This window comes from Scophthalmus maximus, chromosome 4 (genome assembly GCF_022379125.1).
Source record: "Scophthalmus maximus strain ysfricsl-2021 chromosome 4, ASM2237912v1, whole genome shotgun sequence".
In the NCBI taxonomy this organism is placed as follows: domain Eukaryota; kingdom Metazoa; phylum Chordata; class Actinopteri; order Pleuronectiformes; family Scophthalmidae; genus Scophthalmus; species Scophthalmus maximus.
Window position 1 is genome coordinate 14720810 of NC_061518.1, and position 19528 is coordinate 14740337.

General features: G+C 43.9%; 1 protein-coding gene across 2 annotated transcripts in view; it reads right to left on the reverse strand.

Moving 5' to 3' along the window:
* The window catches only part of mafa (v-maf avian musculoaponeurotic fibrosarcoma oncogene homolog a (paralog a)), a 78918-nt gene extending 60214 nt beyond the window's left edge, over positions 1-18704 (reverse strand). The window contains exons 1-2 of one of the 2 annotated variants that reach the window (XR_004790541.2): positions 18621-18704; positions 6573-6638 (exon numbers count right to left, since the gene is read on the reverse strand). Coding sequence is in view for 1 of the 2 variants with exons in the window: in XM_035628511.2 (XP_035484404.1) it covers positions 6611-6638; positions 14653-15620 (996 nt within the window). In the remaining variant the exon portion in view is untranslated. Of the gene's footprint in view, positions 1-6572; positions 6639-14652; positions 16101-18620 lie in introns of those variants that run through there. The other variant, XM_035628511.2, reaches the window with a different exon arrangement.
* Positions 18705-19528: the final 824 nt, after the last annotated feature.

Genomic DNA, 19528 nt, shown 5'->3' on the forward strand with positions numbered 1-19528 from the left:
CTTTTTTCTTTCTTTTTTTTTTTTTTTAAAACCATGACCTATTGGTTTAAGGACACACAGGAAACTAATGATGTTTTAGTTTTTTTGCTAAAGAGAGTCTCATGCAGCAGAAAGTCAAAAAGCCATTCCTTTGGTCATGGCTTGTATCCATAGTGATGCATGTGTCTTATTATGGTTTGTCAGGGGTCATTAGTGTAATCCAAGCGGACAGAAGTTTATGCTGAGAAAAGTGCACCATAGTATTCTCTTTCTGTTTGTGTGAATGTGTGTTTTTCTTTTTTTTTTATGTCTATATGCAGCCACTTCCGATAATGTCATCCTACACTGCTCTCCACTGTTCGCAACCAGAGACTATCAGCTGTGAACTCATCGCTCTCTTTTAATGGCCAGGTCACAAAGAAGAAGAAAAGAAGAAGAGCCTCGCAGAGCAGTGAAGATGTTGTGTACGTTCAATAGAGAGGCTGCACAAGTGTGTGTGAGTGTGTGTGAGGGAGAATAAAAATAGTTCCCTGAAATATGGGTCTCTTTTCTCTGTTTTTGTCTCTGCCACAACTTTGTCTCCCAGGGGTCTGGAAAAAGTTGATCAACGGAGGTTACACTTTGTTCTGGCCTGGGTGTGCCTCTGTGACACAGAACGTAACCTCGCGGCACAGGGCTATTAACCAAACATGCCTCTTTGGTAGTGAGGTGACCTGCGGGCGCGTGTCGCTCCTCAGCCTCCACACTTTAAGGCCCGGTCGCCACAGAGAGCTCTCCTCTGTCCGCTCTCTGAGGCCACGCGCTGTCCAAGGGTGACACTACCCAAACTCTGTAATTAGAGCACGCAAAAAGCATTCTTCAGCCTGGTTAACCAGAACTATGAGAGAGAGGGACAAATATTTACTCCCCCCCAACCCTTCCCTCTGTTCCTCCTCCTTTAACGCACCCCCACCCCAATAATTTAACAGTAAGACCAACTCAGCGTTGTAAACACAATAGTTATGTCTGCGCTCGCAGAGCCATGAAGCAGACATACAGGCTCCACTACCCCAGCAGCTCCTACTAATGCAGGCCGCTCTCCTCGCCTCATCTTTTGAATGTATGTTACCCTAAAGCAAAAGTTTGGATGACTTTTTGTGTTTAGCTTTCAAGATATATTTTTCTATTCATAGATTGAATGAGGAATGGCAGAAACTCAGTGGGGTATTTACAGCTGTGTACATCTTGTGTCAGTGTTGGATTCTGCTCTGTAACTGGACACAATGTGTTTCGCAATTTCTGGAGAAGTAAAAATAAAAAAAAAACCCTCACCTTTCTAAAACATAATAACTATGTTTGTATCTTTGTTCCCTATCAATATTTCTCACATGCTGTATATTTAGTCTACAGTGGCGGCAATAGACCCTCTGGGAATCCATTAACTGCCAAAGTTGTCAAACTACAACCGTTAGCCCAAATAATACTTGAGATACTGAAAAAAACAAAAAAACATGTGCAATGCCGAAGTTGGCTCCTTCGTGCCTCCCTCTCCTCACTGCATGAGCGGAAATTCTAGTACTTTTCGAACTTGCAGGTCAAAGGCCAGTGCTGTTCTTTTCTCACAACACAAAGTGTGAGGGACAAAAGACTCTTTCCACCATACATGGAAACCACCTGTATTAAATTCCACTCACCATCGCTGGTTCACAGTCACAAGTTTGAGCACTGATTCAGTTGGACAGTCGTATAAAGCTGAAATCAATGATATAGTGAGTTGTGGGGAACACACCAGCAAATTAAGGAAGTGCTGGCCCTAGTAAAATCTGTATGTTTATTAATATGGTACCAGATATTGTTTTTATAGTCGGAGGAAAGGAAAACAAAAGCATTATAGCGTGTGTGTGTGTGTGTGTGCGTGTGCGAGCCTCAGAAATGTATTAATAGGATGCTCCACCAGACTGTTTGTCGTAACGCTTTGTAAACAGCCTGATGATATCTCAGGCTTTCCGTTTCTGTGTCTGTGCATGCATTACGGCGATCGTCGATTGATTAAATATCCTAACTCATTTTAATTAAACACATAAAATAGAGAAGAACAACTTATGGTGCGAGCGTTCTTGTCTGACAGCAGAACACCGAGAGAATCACATCGTCTCAAAGGCTATTTGTGTTTGATGTTAACGGGCGAACACAATGCATTATGCCTGGAATGTAAGTAATGTGCACTTAGACACAGAGCGGCCCGACACACTGTGAGGAAAGCATCGTTTAACGTGCAGCCATAACTCTGTAAGGTTGACGCTCTCCTCGCCTCTTTTTCACCCGGTATCTTTTCTGATCTCTGGTCCCATTGTCGCCCTCTGTATACATTTCTCAAACGGAGCACGAGTGTGAAAGATGAAAGACGAGAGAGGACGCTGCAGGTCTCTTCAGAGCTATTTACTTTGCACCGTTCTGTCTCCCTCTGGTCCTGTTTGTCTGAGTGAAGCAAGATACTGAAAATACTCCGAAAAAAACATTTGATATGATGCAGTGGCACCGGGCGACTTTTACTCTCGTTTTATAAAACACAGAAATATGTTGTGATTCACCGGTGCAGCTGAACTCTATCAGTGTAAATGCAGCAGCCGGCCTCCACAGAGGACCCGCACCCCGGGTGAATGACTGTGAGAGTCGCTGTATGGCAGGATGAATTGTGTTCATTTCCTTATTTATTGACTCACTTGCTTTTCTCTGAGTGTTTGAAATTAATAACAGCCAGCAGAAATCAGACAGAGGGATGAAAATCAGCACTTTCCCCGCAGTGAAGCCATTCATCAAGCTAACGAGGGGGAGAATAGGAGTGGAGGAGGTGCGGAGGGGAAAAGTGACGTCTGGAGAGGGAGCGGAGAGAGCGGGAGGGGAGCAGGTGCAGTGTGAGGAGGAGGGAGGCGGCGAGGGAGCGATGGAGGGAGGGAGGGAGGGAAAGTGACGTTGGCAACAGAGGTGAGGGGAAGGAAGATAAGTTTGTTTGTGAGAGGGAGGAGAGTCATTTTGAGGATAGCAGGGCAGACAGAGGAGGGGCTATATGAAAAGAGGGGAAGAGATAGAGAGAAAGACAAGTTTGACATTGGAGTATAAATAGAGAGGGACGGAGGAGAGAAGCAGATGGTTTCCTTTGGACTGAATCACTGGTATTTGTGCAGAAAACAAGGCAGGAGTATTATTTTTAATATGTTTTCATGTCCTAGTCTTTGCTAATTGCTAGAAACAACTGTGTCCGCAATGACTGGGTTACGGAGGCCTTTGCCAGTGGCATCCGGTGTCCACAATCAGAAAACTACCATCTCCGACAGCCTCACGACGGTGCGGATTGAGGCGAGACCAATCTGAGCACTCGCAGACTGTCGACAGTAGTATTTTACTTCCCTTCCCCTCGCTGATGGGCGATGATGGGCCTGGCCTCTCATGAAAGCCTTTGCCCTTCCAATGACTCGGCCCCGTGCTGCTCCGCCTCCCCGACAGTCCACCAGAGACCCAACGGTATCTCACACCCGGGGCAGGGCTGACTAAGCACTTAGCGCTGAGCCTCTCTCCTCCGAGCGAGAGAGGAGGGGTGCCATGCTGAGAACTCTGCCACAGGAAAATAATTAGCAAAGTGGAGCTCTGCCCAAATACACTGGGCTAAATCTAGCACCACTTCACATACAAATGCAGCCATAACTCCTATCTTTCTGTCTGTCTTTCTTTCTCTTTCTTTCTTCCGTTCCCTCTTTTTTTCTTTCTTTCTCTTTCTCACAATCCAATGTAAAATTTGATTGAGTTTTTTTTTTGTTATCATATGTAGTACCAATACGTCAGGTTTAATGTAGGATCACTCCGCCGAATGTGGCTACCGGTCAGTATGTACAGTCTTCTGTGATGGATAACACACACAGAGAAACACATTCTTTCCTCCGTCTGAGATCGGTCCAAACTGAGAAACTTTCACAGGGCGCCATGTGGTGACGCAAACTGTGCCCATCTCACTGTACATGGATATCTGTAATTTTGAGTTTAAAGTTAGACCAAAGTGTCTTTGGCCACCAAGGCTAAATATAGTCAGCTCCTCCTGAGCAGTCTCCAGTTTCTCACTCCTTTCCGAGAGGCAGGTGGAGCGGGGCGGGGGAGGAGGGGGAGGGGGAGGGATAACACCCAGTCTTGAATAAATCATCCCCTGACTTTTGACCCATATGGAGCAGGAGGTTGTTTCTGTACTTCTGCACTGGCCCCCCTCCTCTCCCTGGCCTCTGTGCCCCTCCTCTATCTCATTCATTTTCTCCTCCACATGACAGGTCAATTTGGATCGATTTCATCTGCCCTCAACGACTCAACATCCTAGCGCCCAGAAATAGAGCTCTGTGTGATAGAGGAGCCTCCGACTAACCGTTACTGTTAGCAAAGCTCTGAGAAGGAGAGAGAGAGAGAGAGAGGATGGGGGTTCAAAACTACTTTGAAAATATTCAATGTTCTGCACAGTGCAACCACACGGACATAAGGGAGGAAAAGACACTTCGTTGTGTTTATTTACAGTGTGTGGTGACACTGTTTTAGCAGGTTTCACCCACTCACCCTGCTGTACACCAGTCACGTGGTTGGTGGCCTTGTGTACCTGTTACATTATGCCAATGTGATCACACACACATGCACATGCACTCAAAGAAAACACACACACACACACACACACACACTCATATCCGCTTCCCCAATCTCGCAGTCTTCTCCCTTTCTCACGGCCTCTTTCACACACTTACTGTGCACATAAACACACCTGGCCTTTTATCTTTGTCAGCAGATTCTGGGTGCTCCAGCTCCCGGCTGGGCTCTGAACTTCAGTGTCTCTCTGCAGTGGCAAACCCCTGAGGCGTGCCTGCCTTCATAGCACACTCTCACACCGGTCTCAGGTGAGACGCACTGGAAGTCCCACACGACATTGACCTCTCTTTAGGTCCCTCGCAAAATCCAATTCCTCACAGAGGATGTGGCTGGGAAAAATATATTTCTCTCCGCAACGGCAGGGTAGAGGCACAGGGGCGCAGTGTCCTGGTGGTGACTAGGCCGTCCAGGCCGGAGTCAGGACACTCTTTCCCCAGGCAAGGATACAGAGACCTGGCTCTCCGTCTCCATCACTCAGTCTGTCCTCCTGGAGCTACGTGGCCAGACTGCTCATCAACCCCCCCCCCCCCCCTCGCATCCGCCAACCCACCTCATATGCATGGATTTGCATAAAACAAAGACACGGCTCTGCCTGCAACGTCTGCCACGGTTGAAACCGCTAAGAACAGGATCGACCAGACCACATCGCACGCAACCCCTCCGAGCTCGGCTGGCAGGTTGTCAGATATCGCTGTGTGGAAGCAGCATAGCAAAGGGAACAGAGATTTACGAGGCTGACAGAGATAGACACCCTCATGGTTTTCCACTTTCATTCGCTTAACATCCGTTCCCTTGGCATTGTTTATATTCTCCACCCTTAGCAGTGAGCACAGGGCACCTAATTCACAGTGATGACGTGGGAGGGGAATCAGAGCACTTAAAACACTTCATCTAAAGATGATTTGTCCTTGTCTTCCCTGATGGCTTTTGTCCTTCTTCCCCTCCTGAAGTTAAGTGGAGCTGGAGAAAGGCCAGCCACTGATCCCACACCCCCACTTAGACACAATCAAGTAAATAACATTGGAAACAAATACATGCACACACAAACGCACACACACGTGCACACACACTGATATTCTACTCCACCAAGGAGTCATGAATACAAGCTCATTCTTATGTATCATGACCGATCGCATCGTGGGGGTTAGCTATGGAACAATCAGTGGAAACATTACATGAACTATATTGGGCTTTGCATTATGCACTCGCTCAGGTTCCTCTCTCTGTCCCCGTGAAGCGATTTCAGGACTAGAGGCTTATTCTTCGCTCCGTCTCTCTCCCGTTGTCCGAGACGCTCTTGTTTTTCTCTCTACCTTTTTCACACAAAATCTGAACTTGTAATTTACATTTGAATGGGTCGGCTATAATCTGCTGGTTGTGCTGTCGATCCAGGGCGACAGAAAACGACTGTGTTGTGTGTGCGTGTGTGCGTGCGTGCGTGCGTGTGTGTGTGTGTGTGCGTATGTGCGTGTGTGCGTGTGTGTGTGTGTGTGCGTGCGTGTGTTGCGTGTGTGTTGCGTGTGTGTGTTGCGTGTGTGTGTGTGTGTTTTCTTCATGGATTTAAATAAGGTAGGGAAAAGCATACCGTACTTGGCAAAGTTCTGGCTTTGAAAGACGTGATGGATAGAGACACTGTCAACATTAAGAAGGTGTATGCTCTTTACCATAACAAAGGGATAGACACTACAGATACATTATCTCTCTCTTATGGAAGATGTGCCATATGCTATAAAATATTAAATTCTAAGGATTAACTGATTTATAATTAATATGATGACCATTGTGTATGACTGTAATATAATAATACTGCATATATCATAATTAAGCTTGATATTATATGTAGAGCTTACAAATCTAACTTCAGTCGCTGTTCTGAAGTTGAAATTACAGAGGTAAAACAAAGGGAAAAGGTTAAAGAATTCAACTCAGAAGTGTCTTACCTCGGGAAGCCAAGGGCACGGGGGAATAGGGCTTGAAATCACAGGTGGAGGAATTTTCTCGATGACCTAAAGGAACAAATGAGATTGGACAAAACATATAAGAGTGGATAAATAAGTATCAAGGTAAATATGCATGTTCCCCTTTCCATTCTTTCTTCTACTGTGTCACTCTCACCCTGTCACACACACACACACAGACACACACACACATACACACACACGAACAAACAATCCCAAAGAAACAATTAGATCCAATCCGAGTGAGGTTCCCTCTCACCTTGTCTGTTTGGTGAAATGCAGTACATGTATCATAGTAAGCATTTGATGCGGAAGGAAATGTAAAAATTTGCATGCAAATAGATTCCACAGGCAGAACCCATGCATCAAAACACTGTACCATAAGAGACAAAAATAAAATATCTAAACATGTCGTTACGAAGAAAAAGGCAAAATGATTTCATGCCAGGACCTTTATTCCTGCATATTTCACTAAATCACATAATGAATTGTTCTTATCGAGCAAACAGATGAACAATAATGGCCTTCCCTACTAACTCCTGAGCCTGACACTTTCATAAGCACTCACACACTCACAAGTTGCTCAGGGCAGGTCCAAATAAAGTTATTCATATTCCCTGTAAACGTTGCCACACGAGTGAGAGAAAAAATATGCCAAGCAGGGTCCCTTTTTAAAACTCTGTGGAAAAAAAAAACAGTTTCGGAAAAATACTTTGGCCTTAAACTGCAGTGAAGGAAATTTTAAATCACTGGATTTTAAAATAAATGCCAAATAACTCAGCTCTACAGAGTATATGGGGCTGCAGGAAAACAGAGGGTGATGCAGCACGATGATATAAGTGCTGCAGCAGAAAAAGAACAGTCATTGCATTTGAATCGCCAAGTACAAGCTGTCATTCGGGTGACATATCTTAGTTTTGATTATACGAGGGTGTTTACTGTATTGAAAGTCTGTGTTGAAAAAAAAGAGAGCGTTGCCTCTTCTTCTAACAGATACAGAGCAGACATGTTGGTGTGTATCACCCATTAGAAAAGTCTCTTGTCTTGTGGGCCTCCAATAGACAATTTAAACATACAAATACTATTCATGAAAAAAACTCAGTGCTGAATATTGTCTAAATTTCCCGAAAAAAACCCTAAATCCTCATTGGTTCTGCTGCAAATCTAAGCTTCATGAAAAGTATGCGCCAAAAAGTTACAACTTAGGAAAAAATGTAGTACTCCAGTACTTACTCCACTGGTAAACCGAGACTTGTGTCATATGCAGGTCTGAGTCTGAGATCATTTGTATCTTTCTTTATAAAAATGATTATTGGTAGAAATGTAAAGAAAAATGTATGCCATTTTGAAAGACTATAATCAGATTCATTTTTTTATTTTTTTATTTTTAGACACCTTTCTTGCAATGGGACTGCTGCGAGAGGGTGTTGCATTTATTTAAGTCACAGGCTCTTGGTTTGGGTCCATTTACAGACATATAAAATTACCCTAGCAAGTCCCGACCACCTCATTACCAACGTAACCTGCAGCCGGTCTTTCAAGGACAACTCTCTAATGACACCACGCATATTCACTTAATGTCTGTTTGAAGCACACTGTGACTCTCTGCCACAGAGAAAGAGAAGAATGTACTGAAAGAGCAGAAACACACTGATAAAATAAGCATCTAAATTGATCCCTGATGTCTGCTTCAGTCTGAACCGTCGAGTGTGTCTGTGCTCTGCCCCTCGTCTACACTGTTAAGCGAGAGGAGTATTTCTTGACCCTGCGTCTGCCGTGAATCTCCACAGACCATTTAACAGATTACTGTTCACTCTCTCCTCATCCAGTACATTGTCTCTCAGCATTGGTGTTGTTTAAAATAAGACTCACAAGTCAAAGGTTCTGTAATTGGTCCATGACCAAATTCAAACTGTGTTAGATGTTTATACTGAATGTTAATGACTTCATGATTTGAATGTGTTAAGTAATAGTTTTGACGAAAAAGGAAACGAAGGAAAGAATAATGTTGACGTCAAAGGAGTGCATTTCATCATAAATGCCCTGATTGTCACAAAGTTAAAGAAATTACACTTTGTTTGCCAGACTTTTTAAAAAGTAAAACTACAAACAAATGAAAAAAGGGTGAGAGCAGATAACATTTTTATTTTATTATTGTGGCTGATGATACTTTTTTTTTCTTTCTTAACAGTTATGGACTTTTCTTACTTTATATCTTGTTTTTTTAAGCCTTAATTAAAGAGTAAACTCATGACTGACACAGTTTAACACACCCAGTCTGATTCATGACTTGTTTTGTTGTGTCTTTGCAACAACCACAATGTAACCCTCGCGTAATGTGGGTATGAAAATAACTAACTGCTCTCCGTGATCATCGCGGGTTCCACGAACACTTCCAGACAACCTCCATTACACTTCTCTGAATTGTTAAACTGGTACAAACACTGCCTTATTTATATCATCCGTTTTTCAAACTTAGCAGAGACTCTGTGGCTTTTTCTCTTGAGCTACATGGGATGAAAAAAGATGAATGTTTGGCAGCAGCAAACTAAACCTGCCGGCATCGGCCAAGTGCCCCGCCTGCCCCGCCTGCCCCGCCTGCCCCGTCTGCCCCGCCTGCCCCGTCTGCCCCGTTCTACACAATTTAAGGTAACAGTTGTGCCGCATACATAAACCCCTTCTGTGTATTTTAACCTACCATATATATAACCTACTTGGAGCAAAGTCATGTTAAAATATTATAGAGTTTTTACATACTCAAAAAAACAACCCTATACTTAAAAGTTGTTTTTGACTCAAACTTATTAGATTTTGTTTCCTTAGAAACTTTCATAACGAAAACAACTATGCTGCGAGCGTAACCCTAAGACAGTGTTGAAATACAGGAAATGGGTAAAACAAAAAAATTGGCAGCGAGTAGTCTTAAATTTACTGTGTGCTGTACCATGTCGGATGTGCATGTACATCTCATTCAGTGGACTCTGGGCAGAGGAAATGAGCATGAGCTCCCCAGGGCAGGGATTACTCTAATGACTTTGAGAGCAGCCTTGTGCTCTGTAACTTTTGACCTCTGCTCATCCTCTTCTCCAAAAGACGACAAGAGAGGCACACATGCGCATACACAGAGACACACGCGCGCACACATTTTATCTACATAGCCGGTGTGAGTTAAGAGATGCGGAATCACACGCAAACGGCAACACAACCGATCCTCTCCAGCTCTTCCTCTGGCACCATCAGAAATCTGTAAGAATTCCAACCCCCGACCAGCTCTTATTTTCGCGTCCTGTCAGCTGGCGTACTCCTACTTGAGTGAACATTGTGCTGCATCTCATGCCGTCAGCCCGCATAGCGCCAACGTTCCATATGAGTGCATCACTGGAAGATCGATAGATTTATCACCCGCATAACCACTGCGCAGTGGTGCCACAGATACAGAGGGGAACATCTTTTGCAAATTAGATCTATCTTCACGCAAATGTCATTTAGCTGGCAGACCTTAAGTATTCCCGTCGGACGAATGCCAGAATACAGAGAAACACGAGGAATTTCATGCTGTGAAACAAAGGGGTGGGGTAAATCTACACAGGGACATTTATTGTCTGTGCTGGTGTGTGTAGACTGGCGAGTGTGTTTTCATTTCTCGTGTCTGTGTGGTTAGCGTGTTTTCGGCTCGAGTGCACGGGCATCAGAAGTTGAGCTGATGTCTGCCAATGAGTAAACAATCCAAATAAAAAAGCTGAAGAGTCCAGTCAGTTTTGGGGAATTCCACTCAAAACACATAAAAAAAACCTGATCAAACAAATGCACTGCCTTTAGAGAAGCAAAGCCTAACATCTTCGTAAAGAAGAAATTATTTTCTCCTTAAAATGGCAAGTAGAGAAACATATCCTTTAAAGAGGAGCAACAGAAACAGTTATCCTCCATGAAGTCGTTTATTGCATTGTTGCAGTTACTGTGAAATATCAAAACGTAGCAAGCGCTATTGCTCAGATCAAATAGATGTAATTAGATAAATTGAGGAAGAAGGAGAACGGCTTGGCTGTAAATTGCGTGGTGTGTGCATGCTAAGACCCGACACTGGCACAGCTGCATGGAGCGGCACTCACAATTCATCATCTCTACATCGCAGGAGCCAGTGGCCCACACCACTATTAATCATCAGCAAAATCATTTAATTCAGCCCGAGCCCGCCTATTGTCTCAGCTTCTCCCCTCACTCTGGGCAAATCATCCACCACAGCAGCAGCGTGCACCTCAGAGGAGATCACACAGAAACAGAGTGGGATTCAAGTGTTGGGTTAAAACTGTCTTCTCTTCTCTCTCTTTTTGTCTTCTTTTTTTCTTGACAGGCTACAGCACACCATCACTGGCAGCGTGCGGCGTTTCTGTGCATTTTAGTGTGACATTTTATAACTGCAAAGACTTCTGTGTTAACACGGTGACAGTGTGGTGTTTCTTTTGGAAAGGTGCCTCTACGTCGGTCTTTTGCTCACAGACCTAAACTGGGGCTAAGTTGCAAACAGCTGACAGATCCAGACAGAACATGTCCTCAGAAACCTTAGTGTTTTTGTTTTTTTCTCTTTCAAACTACATTTCGGCACACTGGCCCTTCCTGTTTCAACAATCAAATTCTTCTGGAACAGTGAAACCAAACAGTGAGAGTTACAAAATAACTCTTCACTCTTGTGTTTTGAAATGATAGTGGCCTTTTTTTTCGTCTTTTTCTTAGAGTACACCAGTGCAGTGAAAAAGTTGCGCTGAAACACATTGAAATTAGATGTCTATAGCGGAGATGCAGCAGCGCTGAGCCTCTCTCGCTCACCGCAGCAGCTGACTTGTATTGGCACCTTCTCCTGCGCCCCCTCACATGCCTGACATGACTGTGCCCCCCCCCCCCCCCCTTCTCTCTCCAAGAGCATGTCTGCTCCAGGCCAAACATCCAGGCCCACTGACAAACAGGATAAAGCGGGGTGAAATTGGGAAAGCCAAATGATGACATGCTAATGACAGTGAGCACACAGTTTCTGAAAAACAGACAGTGGGCACAACACACACACACACACACATATATACAGGTCAGGAAGCAAGCGATATGAAAAAAAAGGCAAATGGAGGGTGCAAATAACAAACATGCACAGTCAGAAGAAATTCATATAGATATATCATCCTCTCAGACTGTTATTTGATGAAAAACACACACACACACACACACAACCAAGGACACGCACAAGCAAGGGAGAGACAGAGAGACTCTCTCTCACTCACACACACACACACACACACACACACACACACAACCAAGGACACGCACAAGCAAGGGAGAGACAGAGAGACTCTCTCTCACTCACACACACACACACACACACACACACACACACACATTAATCTCAGGTCACATTCAACTATAAATTAACAGGCGGTAGGTGTAAACAACTAAACCAAATGTGTCTTCTATAATCACAAATTAGAAAGTAATTTGTGGATCTAACTCTTTTAAATAGAATATACAAAGATAATATTTCATTGCACACAATGATTTCAGTGTTAAGATGATTTTAGAATGGAAATGTTGTTAAAATGATGGTGTCTACGTTTCGGGATCATTGTACGATAAATAATGAATTTTCATTCGCAGATATTTTCTGGATTTTTAAAGTGAATAAAAAATGCAGCGTGTACCAGACAGTAGCGTGTCTGAGAAAAATTATATATGGGCCTCTGCTTGTCTAAATCTGTGTGGTGTCTTCAACTTAGCTGCAACACCGTACATGAACCTCCTCATTTTTGCACTCATGCGACAAAATGGATAGACTCTCATCCGTGATTAATATCCAAATGTGTTTTTTTGTTTTTTGTTTTGGGTAAATCTGTGTATGACTTTATGGTTTAAAAAAAATCCATCCAGGGTGACGGTTATTAAATTCGTGTTGGAAGAAGAACACATCAAAAAGAGCAAATATAAACATTAAAATGTTGTGCAGTAAATCCTCCATTCAGTTTTGATTCTAGTTTTCAATATGTTTCCATCACAAAAGCAAAACAAATGTTCAAGACAAGTCAAAAGAAAAGTGAGAAACTTATTGAGGACAATTACATACATTTATTGCATATCATTTAATTGTATGAAATGAAAAAAAACGAGCACATATGAACATCACATATGGTTAGTGAGTGAAATAATTTTGCACAGCAAAATATAGATATTTATATATACTATATATAAGATGAAAGATTAATCAACATATTTTCAAGATTTGTTGGCGGGTGGTATACCCCCTCATTTTTATACATGCAGGGTGTCAATCCCTGACGATCTAACAATGTCCAGACATTATTGATTATAATAATTGTTATTGCTTTGCGAATATTGAGTTCGCTTAAGACAAAACAACCTCCTCTCCTGCACCGATAATAAAGCATCAGAATGTCACGATGAAGTCGTAACAGATGTCGAACATATCCTCTTGACGTGTGGATTAATGTTTCCTTAACTTCTACATGATTACAGGCGACATTTTACGTTTTCCCCACTGAGTTTATTTCAGTCCCCCAAAAATGTGTCAGTTCGTTGAAGAAACACAAATTTAAAGAAGAAGAAGAAAAAAAAAAGGCATGGCGATTAACTCTGATTTCGGCCGTGAGTGATCTTCTATAATACTTTTTTTTCTCTTGAACTACAATGAGGAAACGTGTGGCGGAGATCGGCGGAGCCGCGGCACTTCTGTTTCAAGCACATGCTGCAGAAGCGCTGTTTTACGCACTGTACAATGACCCAGTGCTCATTTTGGAGCCGAGCCAGTTCCTCTATACCAACCAACAGTGAAACACCCGTCTGTGCTGCAAGCCCCTGCACCGACTGCCCTACAGTGATCTACACAAATCTGGTTTGCAACTTCAGATGATAGAACTTTGTACTTAAATTACGCTTTTTTTTTTTTTTTAATAAAATGACTCAAATGTTGACAAATACACAATGGAATATCTTTAAATAACAATGTAGGGCTTTAGGCAACAGTCTAAACTTCCAGGAAAATGGGGATCGGTGATTTCCTTAACCCCCCCCCCCCTCGCACCAGGATCCCGGCTGATCCACTCGCTGCAGCCCTTAACGACAGCCCATGGTGGTGCACTCCAACAAGATGAAATGCACTTGTATAGGTTACGAGGGGGTGGTTGGGGGGAGTGCTGTCACTTTTTTGTTGCTGTCCCAAAAAAGTGAGGAGGCCATAAATGACGTTATGAATGCCATGCTGGAGTCATCTGACCAAAAAAAATGACATCTTCAAGCACAGAAAAAAAAAGTGGGGGGGGGCCATACATGTCCAGCATGCAGGGCAGTTCAATTACATCTCTTTAAAAAAACAAGGAACAGTTTGTAATGAGTACAGTCTCGTGTTGCTCAACACAATAACAAGCAAAACGCATGAGATGAGGTGGCGTCGCGATCCTCCAAAGTTTGGCAGACAAAAATAATAATAAAATAATGAATGTAAAAAAAAAAGGAGAAAAAAAAGGCCAAAAACATATTGTCGATGACAGGATTCTGTACAGTGGATTCAAAGCAAAATGATGAAAAAAGGGGCGAGTTGATGAACTCGGATGGGTCTGCCGAGTGCCTGCGTGCACACTTTGAATACTGCGGCACGGAGTTGGGTCAACTTTCAAAAATCATATTTTACTCAAACACCGCAAATCTAATGAACAACAATGAGGGAGAAAGCAATCTTGACAAACAGGCGTATGAATGAATAAATGAAAGCAAAAAACAAACAAAAAGGAGATGAAAGTTTTGTGAGTACGCAGTAGCCTTCCAAATGTACAGAAACAAACAGTCGCGCAACAAAAGTCTTGTTTTCAAAAAAAATGTATAAAATGGAGATAAAATGAAAAAAAAGAAAGTTGACAAATTGGTTCTTGGTCTATAAGTGGGCTTTGGGCCAAATGAAGAAAAACCAATGTTTCATGATGAAAACTTTTTGTTTGTCTGTTTGTTTTAAGCGGGGGTGAGTATCAAGTGATAATCTGTTTTTCTTTTCTCTCACGACAACGTCGAGACTCACATGAAAAACTCCGGGGACGAGGGGTTGTTGTCACTGCTCGAGCCGTTTTCTCTGAAGCCGTTGCTGATGAGCTTCTCATACTTTTCTTTGTACGCGTCCCTCTCCCGGACCAGCCTGGAGATCTCCTGCTTCAGGTGCTCGACCTGCTGTATGAGCTGCGTCTTCTCCCCCTCCAGGACGTGCCGCTGCTGGACGCGCTTGAACCGGCAGGACTGCGCGTAGCCCCGGTTCTTTAGGGTCCTCCTCTTCTGTTTCAAGCGGATCACCTCTTCCTTGCTGACCCCCCGCAGCTGCCGGTTGAGCTCCCGCACCGACATGGTCACCAGCTGGTCGTCCGAGAAGCGGTCGTCCAGGCGCATGTGTGGGTGACCCGTGCCAGACGCACCGTTGCTCTGGCCGCCGGGCGCCTGGTGGTGGCTGCCGCCGTGGTGGTGGTGGTGGTGGTGGTGGTGCTGCCCTCCGTTCTGAGCGGCCGCCGCCGCGATGACTGCCGACACCACCGCCGCGGCGGAGCCCATCTCCTCGCCGGCCATGGCGCCTCCGGCTCCGGCTGCGCCGGCGAACTGCTGGCTCCTGGCATAGCCGTCGAAGGACTGGAGCTGGTGACTGCTGTTGATCAGCGCCTCGACCGCGTCTTCGGGGCTGAAGCCCAGCGCCTCTGGATTCAACTGCTGTTGGTAACCGGACATCCAGTAGAAATCCTCTATGTGAGTCTTCTGCTCGCTCCCCGAGCCCGGACTGGGCGCCGAGAAGCTTGGGGAAGGGGGCACCGAGCTGCAGGGCGTGCTCATCGGGGTGGAAGACAGGGATCCCCCGGCGATAAGGCGACTGCACTGGCTGATGTTGCGATCGGGCTCCACCGGCTCCTTTTTCACTTCAAACTTCATCAGATCGAAGTCATTAACATATTCCATGGCCAGGGGACTGGTGGGCAGGTCGGAGTTGCTCATTGCCAGCTCTGATGCCATCCTCTTGCTGCTGACAGTCCTCCAAGCGGGGTGAAGAGCAGCTGTCAAACTGGGCTGGCTGGGAAGAACGTGAGCCAGTTTGATTTTTTAAGCGTTTGTCTGCAGAGTGGAAACGGAGCTTTTCTGCGTCCCCGTGTGCAGCCGCGAGCGCGGAGGAGTTTTTCTTCGCGGAGTCTATTGCGCTGACGCGCCAGTGCCGCGCGCGCGAGTAGCGGAGTCCTCTTTCAGCATGTGAAATTCGGCGGTTTTGTATTTCAAACATTTAACACTTTACGGTTTCTTCGTGAATACATTGCGCAAGCGGAGAGGGAGTAAGAAAACAAAAAAAAAAAGCCCACCACACACACACACACACACACGCGCGCAGAGACGCAGAGACGCAGAGACGCGCGCGCCGAGAGTCGGGGAGGGAGTGAGCGCAGCCTCGCACGTCGGAAGCCGCTGAGCGGTGGGGCGATATTTTGGAGGGATCACACAGCAGATGAGTTTAAGAGCATTGTAGCCGCCCTGACGTCAGGCTGGAAATGGGAAATTGACTCGGACGAAGAGCCAATGGGGTCGCACACTCCGAGAGCTAATTAACATATTAGTAACCGAGAGAAACCAAACTTCTTCTTTTTTTTTCGTCGACTGTCACAGGCCATCAGCTGACTGTCAGATGAGACAGCCTCTTGACTCTTTGACGACGACGGTCGTTTACTTTTAATCTCCGCTTTTTTTTTTTACGAGGAGCAACAATGTCTACCAGGTTGTTTTTTTTTTTAATTTTATGTCGGTTGAATGAAGGGGAGCGTGCATTGCTGTCAAAACACCAACATGAGTTTCTCATGTGAAACACCAGGAAAAAGAAAAATAAGCAAACGTAAAAGTTAAAGAAAAAATATAGATGGTGGATTGATAGATAGGTATATTTATTCGGTTTTCTTTACATTTTTCTAAAATTATTGTTCACATTTTAATGAGAATATACAATAGTTTTATTCTGTAAAACTATCTGTAATCTACCTAATCTTGTTTTTTCATTGTTTTTTTTAAAAAGCAATATGAACATATTGGATTTAGTCCTGTACTATGACAAAAATCAAAACAAACAAAAATACAAAATCTGATCTTTCTATTATTCTATAGCATAAATAACTACATGAAACATCGGTGCCATATGCTGACGATGTTCAGAGGTAACTAAAAAAGACGAATTAAACAAATGACAGGTGGATTCAAGACATTTGTGATGCCCTCGCGCACCATTGTAAAACTCAACACTGCCACCTTTTGGTCGTGCCAGTGCATGGGATTCCCCCTCTCAGCAACTAACAGGCCGCACACATTTCATACAAACAATACAAGTTCTTACAAAGGGATGGGAAACATGCAGGAAACACACACACACACACACACACACACACACACACACACACACACACACACACACACACACACATTCACATGGATTGTATCCTTATTGTCTGTATTTTGTTTAGTATAAATTCACCCGATACTCGTTGTGACTTTCACAGGGGTTACGTAAGAGAATCTGATCTTTACTGTGTGGAAGAAATCATGTCAGTGGAAGTGAATGGCAGTGAACCCAGTGTTCCATCCAAACTGATATTATGCTGTACAGCCATAAAAATCACTTTATCTAAGGCAGCGGCCCAGGCGTCGCAGTGGAGTCATATAAACCACTCTCGTACTTTGCACTTTATCTCGGTTCAGAGGTCTGCTACTTTTAATTGATCTGTGTACAACAATAACATAAGGTAGTCTGGGTATTGTGTCCTGTCTAGTTAAGTGGTCATAATGGCTTTATCCCAATAGGTCAAGCAGGGTTTTTTTTCTCAGCACTGTAAAGTACATGTGTTCAACGGAATATATCATATCAGCTGTGGGGCATTACGATGCTTTATTATGTTTTTGATTCACACATTTGCAGGACAGACTTCTTCTTGGTTCACTGCCGGTGCGCCTTTGAAGCTGATCACATATAGTTTCAGAAAACTTGGCTTGTGAGTACAACTACGATGAAGTTCCCAGTACAGAACCATGAAATGCTGATTTATTCAGCTTTATTCCCACGCATTGAGCTGAATTCATCCACGAGGATGACATTAGTATGGGATTTATACCCTTAACTTTGAGTTCCCCATTGTACTTGTAATTGTTCCCCGGCATTAATGGCAAAATGCAACTAACTGACAACACATGGCAGTTTACTCATTCAATTATAATGCAATTTGGGAAAAGAATGATGTAAGCTTTGCTTAGGCCTGGTCCTGCTGGCCGGTCAGAGTGATGTTTTTTTTCGTGGCTTCTTTTGACATGTTGCTGACAAATAACCATTTCTTTCCTGTGACAAAAGCCTATAATCATAGTCTATCCCCCTCTCTCTCTCTCTCTCTCTCTGAGTGTATGATATCATCGTTTCGACAATGTGTATTTTTAGATTCCTGGATGCACACTATTTAATGATAGGCCAAATCAGTCACGTCCCTGCTGCCAGAGGGGATGAAACATGATCCAGACTATCAGCCAGATATTTTCATAACCAGAAGACACTTCCCTGTATGGTCGTCCAAGGCTGTAGCTCAGATTGTGGCTTTTTTAGTTTTCTCTGTTTGAAATTTTGTGGAAACACTCTTTTCTCTCTGTTTGTCTCTTGTCTGGTGTCACAATTGCCATAGTGAATGTGCAAACACACTGACCAACACTATATGTCAGTGTCTTAGCAGTGATAATTGATCACAATGAAGACACAAATGAATTTTTGTGTGTGTGTTGTCCTTATGTCGAGGAAAGTTTTGGCCTTGCTCTAAAAAAAACACAAAATGGAAGTGAACCCAACACCAAAGTATTATTGGCAGTTTCCTAATGTTTGCAAAGGGATAGATGGATGCATCTGCTTGCACGTCGACGCAACACTGCGTGTGGTTCAGACAAATGCAGATAGAAGCCTATTGTTTCTATTTCCATTCTGTTGCCTTATCATCTGTTTGGGCTTACCTGAAGGCACAGCAGTGGCCCGTTCCCCGGGGTGCGGCCACAGCAGAGCGAGACTAATACACGAACGAAGGGAGAGCTCATTAGTCATGACAGAAGAAAGTGGCGGACCTAATTTGGCTGCTTTTGTGCCTTTGAAGTTATTGATGATGCAGAGCAGAGGGAGATCTAGAGAGAGAGCGCGAGAGCTCGGGCTGCTGTGAAGAGAACCTATCAAAACAGGAAGGAGGAAGCTCATGTGACAGGGAGGAGGAGCAACGTAGGTGATGTGAAACAATTCCATCTTATTTCTTGTCATTTGTAAAATCTGAAAGGTTTTTGATACTACAGCCGCCACATGAAACAGAGGCTGTTAGAGCGCTGTTGCGTTAAGGCATTCTCGTCACTATTGATGATTTGGTTTGGTGCCCTCACCACCGCACATTTCAGAATGACTAAATCAAAGTTGACACAAACTTTTGTCAACAGGGTACATGAGCATTAAAACCACAGTGTCAAGTGTAACAATGAAATGACAAATTATCATCTGGCACAGACTGAATTGAAGTGAGGAGCTTCTTATTGTGATGAAAACCTATCTCAAATTGACTATTAACCCCTTGGCGATTAAAGAAAGCATTATGTACTTTTCCTTGCAGTGTGATTTTGCTTTGACACGATAAAATGAGTTGGGGTTTTGTTTTGTAACTGTGTATAATCAGTCTAAGATGTTGGTCCTAGTTTGAAACCACTCTTTTCCACAGCCTCTTGTAAATGTATTGACATGCATAGTTTACCGAAGGTAGAGGCAGAGAGAAGATCTTTCTTTTTTGAGTGATTATGTCCTTTGACATGACATACTCTGTAGTGCTCCCCTGATAAGTCCGTGAGAGCACGGGGTTGTCAGACGTCTCGCTGATTGATTTTCTGGA